At 38.8% G+C, this 17,786-nt stretch overlaps 1 protein-coding gene across 1 annotated transcript in view; it reads right to left on the reverse strand.

The window, feature by feature from the left end:
* Nucleotides 1-940: 940 nt before the first annotated feature.
* ABLIM2 (actin binding LIM protein family, member 2) overlaps nt 941-17,786 on the reverse strand; it is a gene marked incomplete at its 3' end in the record, with an annotated part of 96,797 nt that continues 79,951 nt past the window's right edge. The window contains exons 15-20 of the mRNA XM_010076036.1: nt 12,224-12,276; nt 11,485-11,632; nt 4,994-5,052; nt 2,615-2,669; nt 1,191-1,255; nt 941-1,021 (exon numbers count right to left, since the gene is read on the reverse strand). Coding sequence (XP_010074338.1) covers nt 941-1,021; nt 1,191-1,255; nt 2,615-2,669; nt 4,994-5,052; nt 11,485-11,632; nt 12,224-12,276 — 461 coding nt within the window. The remainder of the gene's footprint in view (nt 1,022-1,190; nt 1,256-2,614; nt 2,670-4,993; nt 5,053-11,484; nt 11,633-12,223; nt 12,277-17,786) is intronic.

Genomic DNA, 17,786 nt, shown 5'->3' on the forward strand with positions numbered 1-17,786 from the left:
ACTTGCTGGCTAACCAAGCGACAAGCACACTGAAGTATTTAAGAACATGCACCATTTCCAAAATATGCTGCATGTATAAGAATTTGTTATTTTTTTTTTAAACCTTAATCTTTAATGAGGAACTTTCTGCTACTTCATAGATTTTCTTCTTTTTTTGCTTTAATATTATATTTTCTTTCTTTTTTCCTTGTCACATTATCAAGTTAAAAATACAATAAATTTATTTAAATATAAATCTTCCCAAAGGCCCAATATTGCTAGTCACGTAATAGTAATTCATACAAAGATATATTAGTTTAATAATTTAGGTGAGCCTTTTTTAAGTCCTGTCATTACTCAGTCAAAAAAAAAAGGAACTTCATTAATTTTGCTTGAACATCAGCTTCAGGATTTGGTCTTTGGAAACTAAGCTTTCCTTTACAAAAAAATTACATCTGCCTTTCTCCAGCTTATACTACTACTCTTTGAGAGAGGCGGATGGCATAGCAGATCTACAGCACAGTGATCATGGATCACACAGCCGAAGGAGAGGTGGAATAAGACCAGCAACATAGGTCCATATATTTGCAGGATAAGTGGAGCTTTTTTATAATACTCGGATTATTCTACAGGGTGCTTTTATAGAAATTAAAAAAAGTTTCCACCTGCCTCATTCCAGCTTTCAATATCCTGTATTCAGGATATCCTGTAATCATCCAAAACGAATGGGTTTCATTGGTATCTTCATAAAATACCATTTTGTCAGAAATTTGGGAGGTTTTTTAATATTCTTTTTTAGTTAAATTGCCTACGTGCTAGTGTTTTGAAATAAAATACAGCATATAATATTATTCCTCTCTTCTCTCTTCTTTCATTGCTATTACTTGGGTACAGGAATACCTAAGATGGTAAACAAACAGGAGAAAGACTTGCAAAGCCATCAAGCAAATATCATTCCTACCTCCAGCCTGGTCCTGTCCACATCCTTAGGCAATTTCACACGAATTCGGTTTGTTACAATAAGTGTTTCGTAAGGATAAATCTGTTAAAAAGACAAGAGCATATGAACTCCAGACAAATCTGATTCTAATGTGTGGAAATGACAGTGTGGGGCACTTACTAATTTAAACGGTACATACTTGCATCCTGATTTGTCAAATATTTCACTGGGACAAAAATTAACAAAATAAAATAAAAAGAACACATGTAACCTTGCTAGGAAGTGCTGAATCTGATTTTTCTTCCAGTGTTGGAAAAGCCCTTCTTACCTTGTATTCTGCAAAAGAATGAGAACAGGTTCACAGTTTAGAATTTATAGGCTTCTTTTGGAGACACCACAATGAACAGTCAGGTACACCAGCAATTTGTTATGCTACTACATTTCTCTCTTCTCAATAGTTGTTGGATAACTTGCATGCACAGTAAGCATTTGACCCCCATGCTCTGAATGCCTAGAACACTATTGCCGAAGCAATAGTCCTTGAAATCAAAGGCTTATTACAGAAAATCCATTTCCTGATGCCATTGGATTACACAGTGAATATGTCTGGCAAAACGGAGAATTTCCTTTTACAGGAGGCTTTTGTGCAGTTAAGTCAGTCTGTCATCCCAAAGTCCTGCCCTTATTGTTCTTTACTGAAAATAGTTAAAATATATGGATTATTACAGGCATGTCAGTCTGGGAACATATATGAAAACCATTGAGTTAATACAATATTCCAAGATGCCAACATCCTGCACTTAGGCTGACTGCAGTGGGAAAAACGATAGTGAAGAAAAGATGATTTGGGGGTGTGGGGACAATGGGTCCTAGATCTAAACTAGCCCAAGGGTATTCTAGTTAGGTCAGTATAAGACTATATATGATATGACTACCATAAGTTCATCTATTCACAACAATGATTAAATGCAACCAGGATAGCCAGTATGTTTTCATAGACCTTTTTATGGTCTGAAATGAAATCAGAGATAGGTCTACTTTTCAAAATCTGTACTTTAAACTATTCAAACATAGAGACAAAGATTTCTATCAACACAGAGGCATGAAGTGAAGCACTAGAATACAATTTTTTAAAAGAGATTAATTGTCTTGGAAACAAAATCCTCAAAAAAAAAAAAAGTAGATGCATGTTCCTATATTCCTCAGCTCTTTTGAAAATTCCAATCCAAATTCCATATTAAGTTCACAGTCCACTTAAACTGTAATTTAAAAAAATGAATGCAAATAAATTCTGCTTTTTTGAATTCTGTACCTTTTAACCACCCCGTAGCACAAACAAGAAGAACAATGGACTTTTTTTTTTAAATGTTCTGAAGGAGTGATTATCTTAAATTTCTTCCTCTCTTCGATATGAGACCACCACCACAGAGGCTGTTGCCACATATGGAGGATACTGGGGTTGACTGAGCCCGGTTGCACCATTGTATGATGTAGGACTTCAGTCAGGCCTTCACGTTCAGTTAGATAAAAATAAGATTCTCAGTGATAAACATGATACTGAGCTGGGTCTCTGTCTAGTCTTTATTACGTGAACTACGGGAAGATCTCAGAATAGCAACCTTTATGGCAGTATGTTAACAAGCATCCTCAAAGGAAGAAAACATGCACTGGAGCAGAAATGATATTGCAATGTACCTTTCATCCCCCAGCTTGCCTCCTGGTCCATTTCATATTGGGCCATATTTTCAGGCTGAAAGACAAAGAAAAAAGCAATGCAGCAGCAAAATGCACCACAAAACGACTCTGCACATTGTCAAGAGAAAAAAGAAAACCAGCTGGTACCATACAATCAAAATACAGATCCTTGCAGGAGAGAAAGAGAATAAATTCTAATTCGAACTTGACCTAATTGCTCAAAGTAGGCATCCCGAGTGCTCACAGCACCCATCAATCTATGATTACAGAGATTCAGCTCTGCCTGTAGAAGAGGATGGAGTGTCAAGTGAGTGCCTGGGTCCTGAGAGGTATTGCAGGTGCAGTTTCTGCCTGTGCTGTGAACTCCCAGAGACCAGTGAAAGTCTGAGCTTGGATGTCACTCAGAGAGGCAACTGCAGTGTCATATCAACCCACCTCACCCCTAAGCCCTTTGGACCTTTTTAAGCTCTGATTCCTCACAGCTTTCAATGAGGCAGAAAGGTGTCAGGAAGCCACCAGCCAACCCCATTTTAAGACCTGGCCCTAAGGTAAGACTGAAGTTGTCACATGCCTTTCCCTGTGACACAGACGTCTTAGTGCTGTTGTCACAGATTACTTATGCTGCACCAAAACTGGTCTCATTCTGCTTTCTGCTTCACACTGCTGATCCCACTAAGACCAGGGGGAATTGTGCGCATGTGCTATAGCTTTGTTTGACCCACTGCCTTTTTCTTCTGCTGGCAAATGCTATGATGAAAAACATTACAGGAGATCAGAAAAGCACTATTATATGACTTTTTCCCTGAATCTCATTTTTGCCTGTTAGGGTACCAACAGTGTGCACAGCGATGCTCACAACAACCTGCCAGGCTCCTTATTGTTTGCTTTTGGTTTATTTTGTTATGCAGCACTGGGATGGCTGATCAAAAATAACAAACCACAGAAGCTGGTATGAACCTGCAATCCAAACAGAGGACATCCCTTCTGAGAAGAATTTGGGCCTCGAGGATTTGACCTTTTCAGCTTTCCTACTGTTTCCAGCTGGGACGCTGGACACTTTAGGTGGGACCAATGCTGCCATCTGCTGCGTTCCTCTCACACTGCATGGCTTTAGCTTGCGAGCACAGCAACCTCCATTGCTGACGGGTTTGCTTTGGCCTCATCTGTGTCGAGCTTTCAGGTGGTTTTGGAGCCCTACCAGCGCAGTGGCTGGGCACAAGTCAGTCCCTGGTTCACTTCAGGTTACTGGTAACAGTTACTTTGAAAAGTCAGAACAAAGCTGCTGACTCTTAATTGGGGACCGGTTTGTCTAAGCTCTTTCAAATTCATAAATCTCATTTGATCAAGCTGCAGTGCCACTGATTCCTTCAGAGAAGAGTTCAAGCAGACAGGTATTGAAGCAATGCAGGCACAATTAATCTTGTTATATTAACTCAAAGGGACAGACATTTCAGTACCTACTGAAAAATTAGTTTAGCTACTCTCTCAGCTCTTTTCTTGCAGCTCCTTCTAATGACCTGCAGTTTAACACTTATCATTGGGGAAGTTTGATCCTGCTCATGTACTTTTGCAGCTTTCACATCTTCCTTCACAGAAAGGAAGGAATTTGAATGAGATTCTGTCCATGAAATTTAAACAAAAATCAATCTTCAAAATGTAAGTGCCCACGCGTTTATGTATTGACTACTTACCACTATTTGTACCTAAAAATACAAGCCATGAACTGAGAACCCATAATGCTGGATGCCAGAGAGAAGAGGCCACAGCATCAAAAATGTCTTTTTTTCCTGAGGAACTGCAAAAATTATAATAAAGGATTATAAAAAGAACACCTAGTCTGATCTGATCGTAATTTCGTTACACATTTTGCTTTCTAGATCACTGCCAGCCATTCTCTCTGTACTGCTCCCTCCCCTGTCTTAAAAGTATGATGACTGTGTGTGTATATACATATAAATATATATATACACATGCACACTGGAAAAAACAGAACGGATGGTTCAAGAAACGCAATGGATGTGGGCTGTTCCACCTTTGCTCTAAGATTACTACTTGCCTAATTATAGGCCAAATCTTCTCTATCATTAATTCAAGCTATACTGTGATCTATTAATATGTGCAGCCTGTACATTTTGGACCTTTGTTTGTTTTGGGAGGAGAATCAAGATTCCTAATGCTTATGACACACACAATCAAAAGGAGAAGCCTCAGTCTGTCTTCCTCTTGCAGAGAGACAAACTGTAACCTGCATAGGGTATGACAGGGCTTGCAGTCAAAACACCTTTGAAGCGTTACTGCTGTGCAGATTTTCAAGTAGTTACGAAGCTGACTATTTATGATACACTATTGCCTGGAGAATGCATTTAAATGTTTGCCTACCTGATGTAAGCCGTTCTTTCCATAGCCAGGTAGAGAAGTAGATTTAGAATATGGGAATCCTGTAAAAGACATAACATACAGGGGTATTTTTTGTAAATCCTTTTCAGCCTACTAAAACACAGAATTCAAGAAAACAAAAAGAAACAGCAATTACAAGATCAATATGAACATTCTGTTATCAAGGTGTGATACAACTGAGCAATGCCCATCTTTTCTCTATATTTAATGTGCATGAACATGTGTAACAATGTCTATAATTGCATCCCAGGATGCAATCACCTTGCCAGGCATGACATGAAGAGAGCTGTGGGACTCATGTTATGGAAGCCTTATGCAGCTACATGATGCAAAGCACATTGGAGAGCTTGTGAAATGTCTGCGTTCCAACTTGGTGTTAAACCATGACTTTAAAATGGGATTAAAGGCACCATATTTCAGAGTTATATCACTTCTGATCATGATGTATGTGGTCTGGTTTTTGTTTTGTTTCTTAAAAACAAAGGGTCCATAACCTACTACTACAAAAAAAAAAAAAAAAAAAATTTGCTTTCTTTAAAACAACTTCTACTGGAAAAAAGCATAAATTAAGATATGGCAATGGACAGAGTAGTAAGTGAGAGTATAAACACTCAACAGAAAGAAAGCTGTAAGATAGACAAAACTGGTGAAGTGGTGTTACCAGGAACAAACTGCACGTAATACATGATGAAATTGCCTGTGGTCAGTGTGTAACAACTCTAGAGACATACTTTTAATACTGAGAGTCTAATAAGAAAGTTTGGAAGTCCCTTTTGTCAGTGAAAGGACAAAAAGTGTTGCAGATTAGTTTTTGGTTAATAAAAATAATGCTGTATAGAAGTGACAAGCTGCATCAGTTTAAATTGAACAGAAGATGAAAAAACATGTCTATAATAAACATTCTTGATTCCAGTACAGGAAATTTTGATAAATAGATGCAGACAGATAAGTCAGTTAGCTCAAAGAACTGAATGTACAATGCTTATTTCTGTCAAAAATGTTAGCAATCTGTGCCCAAAGGGGAATGCAGGAAGGGAATCCAGACCCCACTGGATTAATAAATACCCTAAGGAGATGATTAGGAATAAGCATACAGAAAGATCAGCAAAGAGCTCACAATGTGCTGAGATAAAGTGAGAACTGCCAGAAGTCAAACTGAGTTAAACACTGAAAATGGTATTAAAACAAATAGCAAAAGGTTCTCCAGCTATCCAAATAAAATGAGAACAAGGAAAGAAGAAACGGGATCACTGGGAGTTACACTGTGTCAGTACACAGCAGAGGTGAAAGGTAACCTAGGTAGGGCTCCAACACCGAAGAAGAATTTCACCTCTGTTTTAAGGAACAAAAGTTAAAGTACTGAGGCAAGGAGGGAAAGCTAACAGAATAAGGGTAGGGCAATGAATGACAGTGATGATGGAAACATAATTCAAATGGACTTTCAATCTACTTAAACAGGAAGCAATAAGCTCCCACGAATTGCAAGTCCAATACCTCTCACCATGGGAGAACGGCAACTATAGTTTTTTTATATTTAAGAGGGGAAAAAGATAATAAGGAGCTATCAGTTTGCTTCCAACAGAAAACTAAAGGAAAGACTGAACAAAAACATCAAAGTAAACAGAGAATCAATCATAGTCACATAGATTTTAATTGATTTGACATAAGATAAAGACACAGTGCCAGACTTGCTTGGTAGCTTTCTTTGTTAGACAAATTGCTTCTGCACAAGGTAAATTTTATTGGATCTCCTCTAATGTGATATCATTAAAATGTTTGGTATGTTGCCACACATTAAATTAAATGCCAATCTGGAGAAGACGGAGTTTATCAAAGGAAATGTAGCATCAGTAAGGAAATAATGAAATGTAAGAAATGGGTATTGAGAACTGTGCAGTGTTGATAGAGAAAAGTGTCAGCATGGACTGGTGCTGAGTTGAAATTGCTAATATTTTCACTAATCATCTGGACACCAAAAATAGTAACAGGTTAATAAACTTTGCTGTTGAAACAAAGTAATAAAACACTGACAATATAGGGGAGGACTGGGATATCATAAAGAACTGGGTTGAACATCAGAGTAACAGAAATGGGATAAAATTTAATAATTCATAGGAAAGCTCATGCATTTGGGGGTCTAAGATCTACCTCAAACTTCCACTGCTTAATCTCAAAGCTCATCATTTGGAAATGATAGGGAAGGAGAGAGGCTTAGATAAACAGCTCAATCACAAGATGACCTTGAGTTGCAAATGTAAGTATATGTCCTGGTTTCAGCTGTGACAGAATTAATTTTCTTCACAGTAGCCAGTAAGAGGCTGTGTTTTGGATTTGTGCTGAGAAGAAGGCTGATAACATGCTGATGTTTATAGTTGCTGCCAGGACAGTCAAGGACTTTTCAGTTTCTCTGCTGTGCCAGTGTCTGCAGGTGCAGGAGAAGTTGGGAGGCAGCACAGCCCCAGTTACTAGCCTAGGGTTCAACCTTAGGTTTAGGACTGAGACCTGCACTGGCCAATGGTATATTCCATATCATGCACGTCATTCCCAGTATGTAGGTGAGGATCTGTCCAGTCCAGAAGTTCCCTCTCTCACTTGGGGTTGCCCTGTCTCTCTGGGTCACCTGTCTCTTGGGGTTGTCTCACTCTCTCCATCAGCTCTCGATCTCTTGGACTCTTGGGCTCTTATGTCCTTTCTGGGATTACAGTTTCAGGACTCTCTCTGCTGGGATCATTAGCCGGGAATGGGCTGAGCCTTGGTCACTGGGTGGTGAGCAGTTTCACTGTGTACCACTCATTTGTATATTTGTATATATTATCATTATTGTTATTATTATTTTCACTATTACTGTAGTTTGTTCTTATCTCAACCAACAAGTCTCTTTTCCGTTTATCCCTTTAATGCTCTCCCTCATCCCCAGGAGGAGGAAGGGATGCGAGTGGCTGTGTGGGATTTGGACGCTAGCCAAGTGGGTCAAAATCACAACAGTATTAAAAAAAAAAGGCAAAAGTTGGAAATGTCTGGCTTGATAAATATAAAATATGGAAATAAATGTAGTATTTTTGGGCAGTGACAGGATATCCTGGAGGAATCGTTTGTGTTGTTCTTGTTCATCCGTATTTCAGTGGGTTAAATTAACTCCACTAGACCAGTGGCCTACAGGATAACTGGGACAATGAAAGAAAAGAAAGCTTGTAAGCTTGATTTATTTATGCTAGCAAAATGAAGATGACCTATAAAAGCAAGAGATATTTTAGAAACATGATCAACCACCATCAAGGAGGGGTACAAACTATGAGCAGAACTTCTGTTGTTGCCCCTACAGGGGCTTTCCACATCTGATACGGGGATGTAGTGATGAATGGTGAATTACATGGGTCACTGACCTATTCCAGTTTAGAAACTGGAAACTTATAATTGCTTGTTATTTCAATGGTAATTCCACCTGAGCAAAAAGAGTACATAGCATCTCTGAGACAGAGCAAACGGACCTGCAACAAAATTGTCACCTCTAGTCCCACCTGGAAAAAGATGCTGGTGTTGAACACCAGCATGGAGCTCAACTTCTTGGCCTCTTGGCTACAGAGAAGATGGGTGGGATTGTTTTGTTCACTTGCCAAATAGTATTATTCAGTTACCAGGGAAAAATGCACTAAGGTAAAGACCACAGTTTGAAACCAGCCCCAATTCACTTTAGCAGGCAGCAGCATTGGAGCTGCCTCCCAGGCTGCTAGGATGGAGCCGCATCCGCGGGCACAAGCGACATCGTGTGGCCGGCTGGAAAAAATCCAAGAGGTGAACAAAGCTGAAATAGTCCAAAACAAGCTAGTAAGAACCACTAACTCCAGTGGGAACAGTATTTCACTTAACTTATCGTTCCCACGAACTTAGTTGCAAAGTTAAACACGTTTTATTTTTTTTGCTTCTTTTTTTTAATATAAAGGAAAAATATAATACTAAAAGCCAACAACCACTTACCGCTCATTACCACATCCAACCACAGTTTTACCATTATAGTAAATTTTCTGGAGTAACTAGCCAAGATAAAGCAATCTCTGTCTCAAATTAGGCATTATCTGAAGATCAGCTACTGTCTGCATAGGTACTGCTCCCACTTCTTCCATTGTGACATTCACTCTAATCTGGATATTCTGAGGTTGCCTCTCAGCACATTAGGGACACATGAACAGCAAGGTTACACATCTTGCTAGATGTCTGCTTTCCTAAGTATGTGACACTTAAAATTATCAATTAGGGCAAATGATTAACGATTAAACATCTACACATACAGGAACAAGGCATATTACACATGTGGATGTAAGGGGAGGCAAGCTCCACTCCAGACACCTGCTAATTACACAGCCCTTATACTCATGTGCTTCATTGTTAGATATATTCTTCTGAGCATATAGCTAATGTAATGTGGCTAAATATCTTCTAGAGCAGAACAACCCTTCTCTGGTTTGCTCAGAGGCTGGACAGATGAACGCAGGGCTGGTTGCACAGTATGTTTGGACACATCACCTGAGATTTGCAGTCTGATGCCTGCTAACCCCTCCACTCTGCATGAAACCACTTGGCACCAAACCTATACCTGAAAAGTTTATTTTCTCTGATACTCACTGACTATGCCACAGAGATGGGGCTGAATGTCAGAGTTCTCAACCGTAACTGCAGGAAGTCACTCTTCCATGGCCAACAGGGCATGTAACAGACTACAAATACCCAGAACTACATAGGGAAACATTGAGTAGAGAAGGAATTACTTAGGATGTCCATGAGTCAATGTGGCTGAATAAAATCAGAAAGAAAGGGAAAAAAAGAAGCGTGAATGTCAGGAAAAGAAAACTTCTTCAATGTAATTTCTGTGTAGCTGCTAACTGGGTATAAGGGCCAACTTTCACAAGGGATAGAGAAATGTGAGAAAATAACAATGGAAAATGAGCTACACAACCGACACCACAGTGGCACAAAGGTGATATTGACCCTGACAGAGGTGTGAACCTTCTTTTGCATTTCTAGTTTTAATATCACTGCATTCCCAAGATAATAAAACACATAAAATAAATGCTGGTATAGAAGAGTGACAGGTGTAGCAATATTCTCATGAAAAAAATGGACACCTAATGTTGTTCCTATATAACACAGTTCCTGGTGTGCTACATACTTCTCCCTACTTAAAATTTGCATGGAAGGACTATTCTCTTAATACACATGTAGAAAATATCAGATCACTCCAGAAAGCTTCCAAACATACCTAACAAGCACATGAAAGGTTTAAGTGTTCATTTCTGGGCAATGACTTACAGATGTTAGGGGTGTGAGGTGGTCAGACTCGACTTCCCTTGCACAGGGAATCCTACAGTACACCTTGTGCATACGGATGTGGTGTCTGGTGAGGACTAAGGAATCAAACCCCTTCAGGTTAGAACAGTGAGGCTGATGATCCAAAATAATTTTTCTTCTTTATCTTGTTACAGCTTTGTGACAGACTTTGTAGCATCTGTTTTTCCTCTTCCTTGCATAGCTAAGCCATAATTTCCTTAATATAACTCAATGGAGCCAGCTATCACAATACCAAACTGCCCACAAGACTGACATTCTAGCCCTGCTGCCAGACATGCCTTGCATTGGATGCATTCTTTTGGAAAACTGCTTCCCCAACTTGTTCACCCCAGATGACCTGCTGTGGTGTAAAGTGGAGAGAAACAGCCCAGTTATCTGCTAAAATTAATTTAACCTATTTTTTTGTTATACAATTTATGCAATCTAAAAGTAAAATTCGGACCCAATTCTGATTAACATTTCTTACACCTCCTGACTTGCTGAAATGCGGAGTAAGAAATGTGTAGAACATGCTTTTGGTACTGACAGCTAGCATGGGCAAACGGTGTTCAGACCAGTATTCAGTAACAAAATTACCCCGTTATTCCACCTGGAAGGTTTCTGGGAACGTATCAATATAACAGTGAGAGACAATAAAACAATGACTATTTTAAGCTAATCTTTGGAGCAAAGTAAAGTGTTCTTTATGTTTCATCACAATACGGAAGAAATGGCTCTAACAATATTCAAAATACATAGTTTGTATCAAGAAGTAATTAGCACAAGTTAACAATTTGCCTGATACTACCATCTTGTCTGTTGAAAAGAGATAGCATATAATAAACAGGTGCATTTATGTATTAATGAGAGGCAGGTTTTTGTGGAAAGGAATCTCTGCTCTCCAAAGATACAACACTTTCTTTATACAATCAATGCTTCTTCAATATGAAGCTATAACTAGTTTCACTATCAAAGTCTGAAGGCACTGAACACTTACAAGCCATAGCAAAACAAACTGATACGTAATTATGCTGGAGAAATGAAGCATAAAGCCAACTAGAGAGCTATGTGGACGAGGCTGCAGCAAGGCCACCTTCCTTTGCCACATTCCCACTCAGCAGCACGGGCAGGACAGGGGATGCAGTACTCACGGGAGTAGCCGGCAGTCGTGCCCTCCTGCGCCCTCGGGAAGTTTTCTCTGTCAGTTCCAGCAGAAAGAGACAGGGACCGGGTGTCCGAATCCGGGGAATTAGTTCTGGTGTCCACGTCCCCTTTCAGCATAAGCCAACTGGTCTTTAGCTGGAGAGAGCAAAAGCAGTTCCCCTGCTTCACCTGTCTTGGACTGTCTTGTGAACTGATTGTATGTTTATGCTTGGTACATCCTGTGCCAACATCGACCAAACTGCAAAAGTTGACTGTATCATGTCCCCATTAGATATCACCGCTACCAAAAACTTCTAACTTTCAGGTGGGCTGAGAATAGTTTCTCTGTGAATTAAGCTGTCCACTCTGCCCCACTTTAGAAGACGAAGATGCAATTTTCTTATAATTAATCTGCTGTCAACATTTTCCTTGTATGTTAATATGACCCATACTTAAAAGTCCATAGGCTTAGCTGAATCACAAATGTATATATTGAGACTTATTGAAAATCCATGAGCTTACTGCTCTTCATCTCAATATCCCTACTTCTTTCTTTACTGCAGAATGTAGATTCTAAACCTTCTGGGTGAGAGACTAAGATTTTCTGTATCTTCTTAGAAAGACCTAAAAGTAGTAATGACAGTTTCAGTTATATGAAAGAATACCTTTACATACGAATGTGTTTTAAAAGCAGTTGCTTCAAGAAAGATCAATAAACTACTCTCTTCTGTTCTTTCCGATCATTACCTTCTTATTGTCCTGATCCAAGCTTCCATCCTCCCCTTCTGATCTTCTTGCTGCTGGAAGATTAAGTTAAATTTAAAAATTGGAACAGATCACATCTCTTCTTTTCTTCTGTTTTGACTGTGAATATGTTCCAAATATTTTTAAAAGGGGAAAAAAAAATTTTAAAAACCCCATAGCTGGGCAGGAAATTTGATGGTTTCACAATTACTTAAAATAATTTTGAAATTATTACAGTACTACTCATCCTTAGGTGCACAGTGAATTTAGACAATCTGTTCTTGCTGGATTGATCCTTTTAGGAAGAAACTACTTTTGTGGAATGATTGGTAGGAAAAAACCAACATCGTAATTTAGGGACAGATTTATATGGTCACTGCACATAGTGCAGACATTTTCCCATTCTTCTGTGTTACTGTGACCATGAAAGTACATATGGTTACATAGATATTTAGTGGTCTGCACACCTGGGACTCCTACATTCCCAAAAAGGATAGATAACCATGTTAAAGAAGACAGGAACAAATTTGGTATTACCCCTTCATGAAATCTGCAAGAGAGGTTGCGTCAGACTCTAAAATTCACAGTTCTTTGACCAACCACTTCTCTGACTACATGGCCCTCTTTAAGAGTCTTTTAACAAAAAAACATTGCTGGTATTTTAATATTGGTTTATTTTCTGGTAACTTTACAACTTGCAGAGAAGAAAACTCAAACCTGAAAACCTAGAAGCTATTCATTAGATAATTCCCAGCCCTCAAATGTCTTTTTCCCTGTCTTTTATGTCCCAGAGTATTGTTCCAAACACTGACTTAGACATCAGAATCTTACAGAAAGATTTTGTGCCAAATTTCACATCATTTCAGTTAAATTCCCCAAATTTGAGTCCCACCTGCCTTTGTATCACTCTATGTTGTTTTGGGGAGAGTTTTAATGGTGCAAAAGTGGAGTAACGCAATGATCTAGCATAATTTTAAGCTCATGAGAAGTCATCATAACACAGGGGTTGTCTGCAATGCCTGAGTAAAAGAGCAACACAAGAGCCCCATGCAACGTAAGGTAGCCAGAAAACATTTACTAATAATAAAAACAGTATGATTATATAAAAAATTTAAGGCTCAGTTTAGATTTTCAGAGACAGAAGTAGAGAAGAGATCAAGCTGCACCATTAGAAGTGCTGAAACACTCCCAGCAAGTTGGGAACAAATCTGTTCTCTCTGTTGCCCCAGCCAGCGTGTTTGCAAAGGATCTGCCCCGCATCTAAACAACACAGGCAAAAGGTCATGATTATGTGCATTTCAGTATTATTCTGTTTCATTTTTGGTGCCATCACACAGCTCATATCCAGACCTTAACTGGTTTTATTGAGGAGGTGATACTTAAAAAAATGACAGATTTCAGTAAGGAAAAAATCTATGGGCTAGAGGTGAAAATCTGTAACTGTAGAGGTTTTTTGTTTTTTTTTTTTTCTTTCTCAATTTATTTGTGGCAAAACAAAGCTGGGTCATAAAATAAAAACAGCATTATGAAAAAACCAAAGGTCTTCACAGTTAGCATCCTGATGAAGGCAATTTCCCAAAATGGTGAGCTGCTTCTCTGAGAAAGAAATAGGAACAAATATCCATATATGACAGACGAAAAATAAAATCCCTACATTGCAAGGAGGACTTAAATCCAGTTCACTGACATTTTGTGAGCATATCCTAAATCACCAAGCAACAAGTTGTTCCAGGTTATATGTATGGATCTTGCTCTCACTAAATCAGAAATCCATATAGAGAATCTGATGCATTTTCAGAAATTGTTTTTGTTTCAAAATACTGATCTTCTCAAAGCAAAAAAACACGTTGAATCCAAAATGTTATTCAGAGATTTCATATGTTCCATGGGATTGTGAGAGCATCTGACTTCAAAATACTTAAACACCAATGTTTTATACAGAGTTGCAGCAGAGTAAAACCAAAACCCACAGGGGCCATGAAGGCCTGTCTCTCCCAAGTTCCTGAGAAGGCTTCACCCAACACATCGTTGGCAGACACATACAAGTGGTCTGAATTTCATCAGTACTGAGCATTAGCTTCACTGCTACAAGGGATACTCAGCTCTGTGGTGAACCCCAATGTGAACTGCATGTTTCACATGGACCAGTGCTAATATTACCAAACAGCAAACCTCTTCTTTTTGTTTTTTTTGAATGATGGTCAAATAATTCTGAAACATGAACACACACACACGAACAACCACAGAGGCTCTCGCTCTCTTCACTTTGTGACCCCAGCTCTTAGCCTAATCTCTCTCATGTCCCATTTTTCCACTACTTTTTTTTTTTCATTCTGAAGTTGGGTGTTTATAATAAAAACACAGAAGCTCTAGCTACAGCAAATCTGTTGGGCACCGCTGTAACTGAAACCTTTTAAAGCCAAATGTTTTGGAAGAGCTTCTTGCACTTTTTGTTTTAAAGAACATTTTTGTGCTTGTTTGTTCAAACTTGGTCTCTTCAACAGAGGAATGTTCTCTGGCTCCTTTTCAGCATGTATTACTTCAGTGTCCTGTTAGCTCGAGGAGCTGAATCATCAGCTGCTCGTGTGTTCACGCTTTAGCTGGGAGTTCTTCCAGAAAAAAAGGTAAATTTTATTTATTTTATTTTTTTTATTGGAAGGAAAGTTCATTGATTTTTTTGGTTTTTTGGGTTAGTGTAAATTATGTTTTGTTCTTCAGTAGAAAAACAATGAGCATGTACTTTCAATACAACCTTTCAAAACATCTATAATCTAAAAAGAAAGTTTAAAACACATTACCTTGTTAACCAGCTGGTTTTGACTGGGGTAGAGATAATTTTCTTCATAGCAGTTAGTATGGGGCTGTGTTTTGGATTTGTGCTGGAAACAGTGTTGATAACACAGGGATGTGTTTGCCATTGCTGAGCAGTGCTCACACAGAGTCAAGGCCTTTTCTGCTCCTCACACCAACCCACCAGCAAGTGGGCTGGGGGTGCACAAGAAACTGGGAGGGGACACAGCTGGGATAGCTGACCCCAACTGACCACAGGGATATTCCATACCATATGGCATCATGCTCACCATATAAAGCTGGGGGAAGAAGAAAGGGGGGGGATGTTCGGAGTTATAGCGTTTCTCTTTCCAAGTAACAGCTAGGTGCGACGGAGCCTGGCTTTCCTAGAGAAGGCTGAACACCTGCCTGCCGATGGGAAGTAGTGAATTAATTCCTTGTTTTGCTCTGTTTGTGTGCAGCTTTTGCTTTATTTATTAAACTGTCTTTATCTCATCTCATGAGTTTTCTCACTGTTACTCTTCTGACTCTTTCGCTGATCCCACCGGGGGAGGAGTGGCCAAGCAGCTGTGTGGTCCTGTTGCTGTCTGGTGTTTAACCATGACACCTAAAGGGACTGCTGACTCAATTACTTAATTCTCTGCTGACTCCAGTGATTATGAGGGACAACTCCATCCAGCAATGCAAAATTGACATAATCCAGACTTTGACTGCATATCTGATGGATGAAAAATTGATAAAAAAATGACTGGCCTGGAAGAAAAAAAAGCTGCTGCTGAGAATCCTCTTTGTAAACCAAAAACATCTATAAAATTAAATGACACAGCCATGATACAGGACATTGGAGCCATATCATCAGCTTCCATAAATCAGTGAAACTATGCTGATTTACATCAGATTACTGTAACTTTGCATTTACCCATGATCTTTCCAAACATCACTACAATATTCAACTTTTGCCTTTGTCAGTAGCTTTTTTTGCTCAGCCTCAAATGATTTGTATATCTAAAGTCAAGAAGGAATTAGAGAGCTTGGGCAGGCTATAAAATCAATAGATTACATTAAATCAAGCACTAAAACAAACAGATACTATCTTTTTGCCTGAGAGGTAACATTAGTTTGTCCAAGATTAAGGATATTGTGAGCAGAAAATACCCATCAAAGACCAACACCGAAAGTGCACTGAAACGTCAGCAAATCTCACTTTGCTCAAAACCATACCAAGAAAAACCAGAGAGATTATCTAAATCTGCATGTTACTTTAGCATAAAGCACCAGTTACAGAGAATGTGCACAGGCTGACTCACTCAGTTGGGAGACATCAGTTGACAATTTTCTTTCTCCTATATTACTGTATCAGATCCAAATAAGAACTTAATCCAAAACAGAAATAACTGTCATTTTCCATGAGAGACAGCAAAAAAACCCCAAACAAACAAACCTTATATAAAAGCATAATTTTTAAAACTATGTTAATTGGGTATTTTAATATAAGTTAAAGGCCCTTGTTACCACAAAAGAAAAATATGTAAAATGTATTTTCCTTGTTCTGACCATGAAGGCAGAGATATACTTGCAGTTCCCTAACCTTTCACTCAGTGAAAGTTATCAGCTGAAGCCAAAGTATGGGAGAACAGACACATGGAGCTTTCTCAATCATAGTTACATGGGAAGTCACCTCTGTGTGGACAGTGCTGGAGAAGGCAATAGGATGGGAGGAGCTGCTCCAACAGAGACACTGCTCACAGGCACAGTCTGGAGCTTCCCTTGCCATGAAGAGTGGCACAGCTTCCTTCTCCCATCTGTATCCCTGAAGACAGATACTTTTATCCCCAAAGTACCTTAGCTCACAGTGTGATTAACATCTCTCATGTTTATTTTATTCTCTTACTTGTTCCCAAGCAGGGATGCAATCACGATTAAAACAAAATTTTTGGGGTGGGGCAGATTTACATCACATATTTTATTTTTAGTTTTGTCCTTTGCTTCTGAGTACAGGAGTACCCCAGTCATGACTCTTAATCAGAAATGTACTTCTGCACTTTTCAGGCACCCTTATTGCAGCAGAATCCCTACATATTTGTTTCTAAAGATTAATAGTGGAATTCACTTTAGAAAAATGAATTCCCTATTACTAATCCTGTATCGTGAACCAAGATCATTGTCAAACATCACTGAGAACACAGTGGGCACCGACACCAACATGGAAATTGCATTTATGCTGATTAGTTAAATATACTGCAAAAATAAGAATAGAAAAATGACGACTTTATATTTCTATTTTTCATATTTACTAGGTTCTTAAGTCAGATTCTCAGTGGCACAAAACACCACATATTTCTTTCTGTTGTTTAGAAACTCAGACAGCAGTCTTGTTGTTGGGTCTATGAAAGGTTTTCCAATCACCTCTTGCTGATGTCATCAGCTACTGAATTTGTTTCTAACTGCCATGGTTTTGACTGCATTTGTTCTTGATATTTTACAGCCTAAAGAACTTGCAGATGAAAAGAAGATACTTCAAATACATGACCTATCAAAGAACATTTTTTTTATCCAGCAACACAGAAGTCAGAATTATTTACAGCAACTAGACATCCCAAGGCATGGTCTGAAAACAGGAGAGCAAACTTAAACATTTACATGTTTTTACATGATTCCATAAATAAGAAAACTGCTTTAAAGTTAGTATCAGCTCTGAATTAGCAAGACAAATCAAAATATCACCACCCCAGTTTTAGAGAACTTACTGAATCCTTGGACAGCACGTTATACAAAA

This window comes from Pterocles gutturalis, unplaced genomic scaffold, assembly GCF_000699245.1.
Source record: "Pterocles gutturalis isolate BGI_N339 unplaced genomic scaffold, ASM69924v1 scaffold8118, whole genome shotgun sequence".
Taxonomy (NCBI): Eukaryota; Metazoa; Chordata; class Aves; order Pterocliformes; family Pteroclidae; genus Pterocles; species Pterocles gutturalis.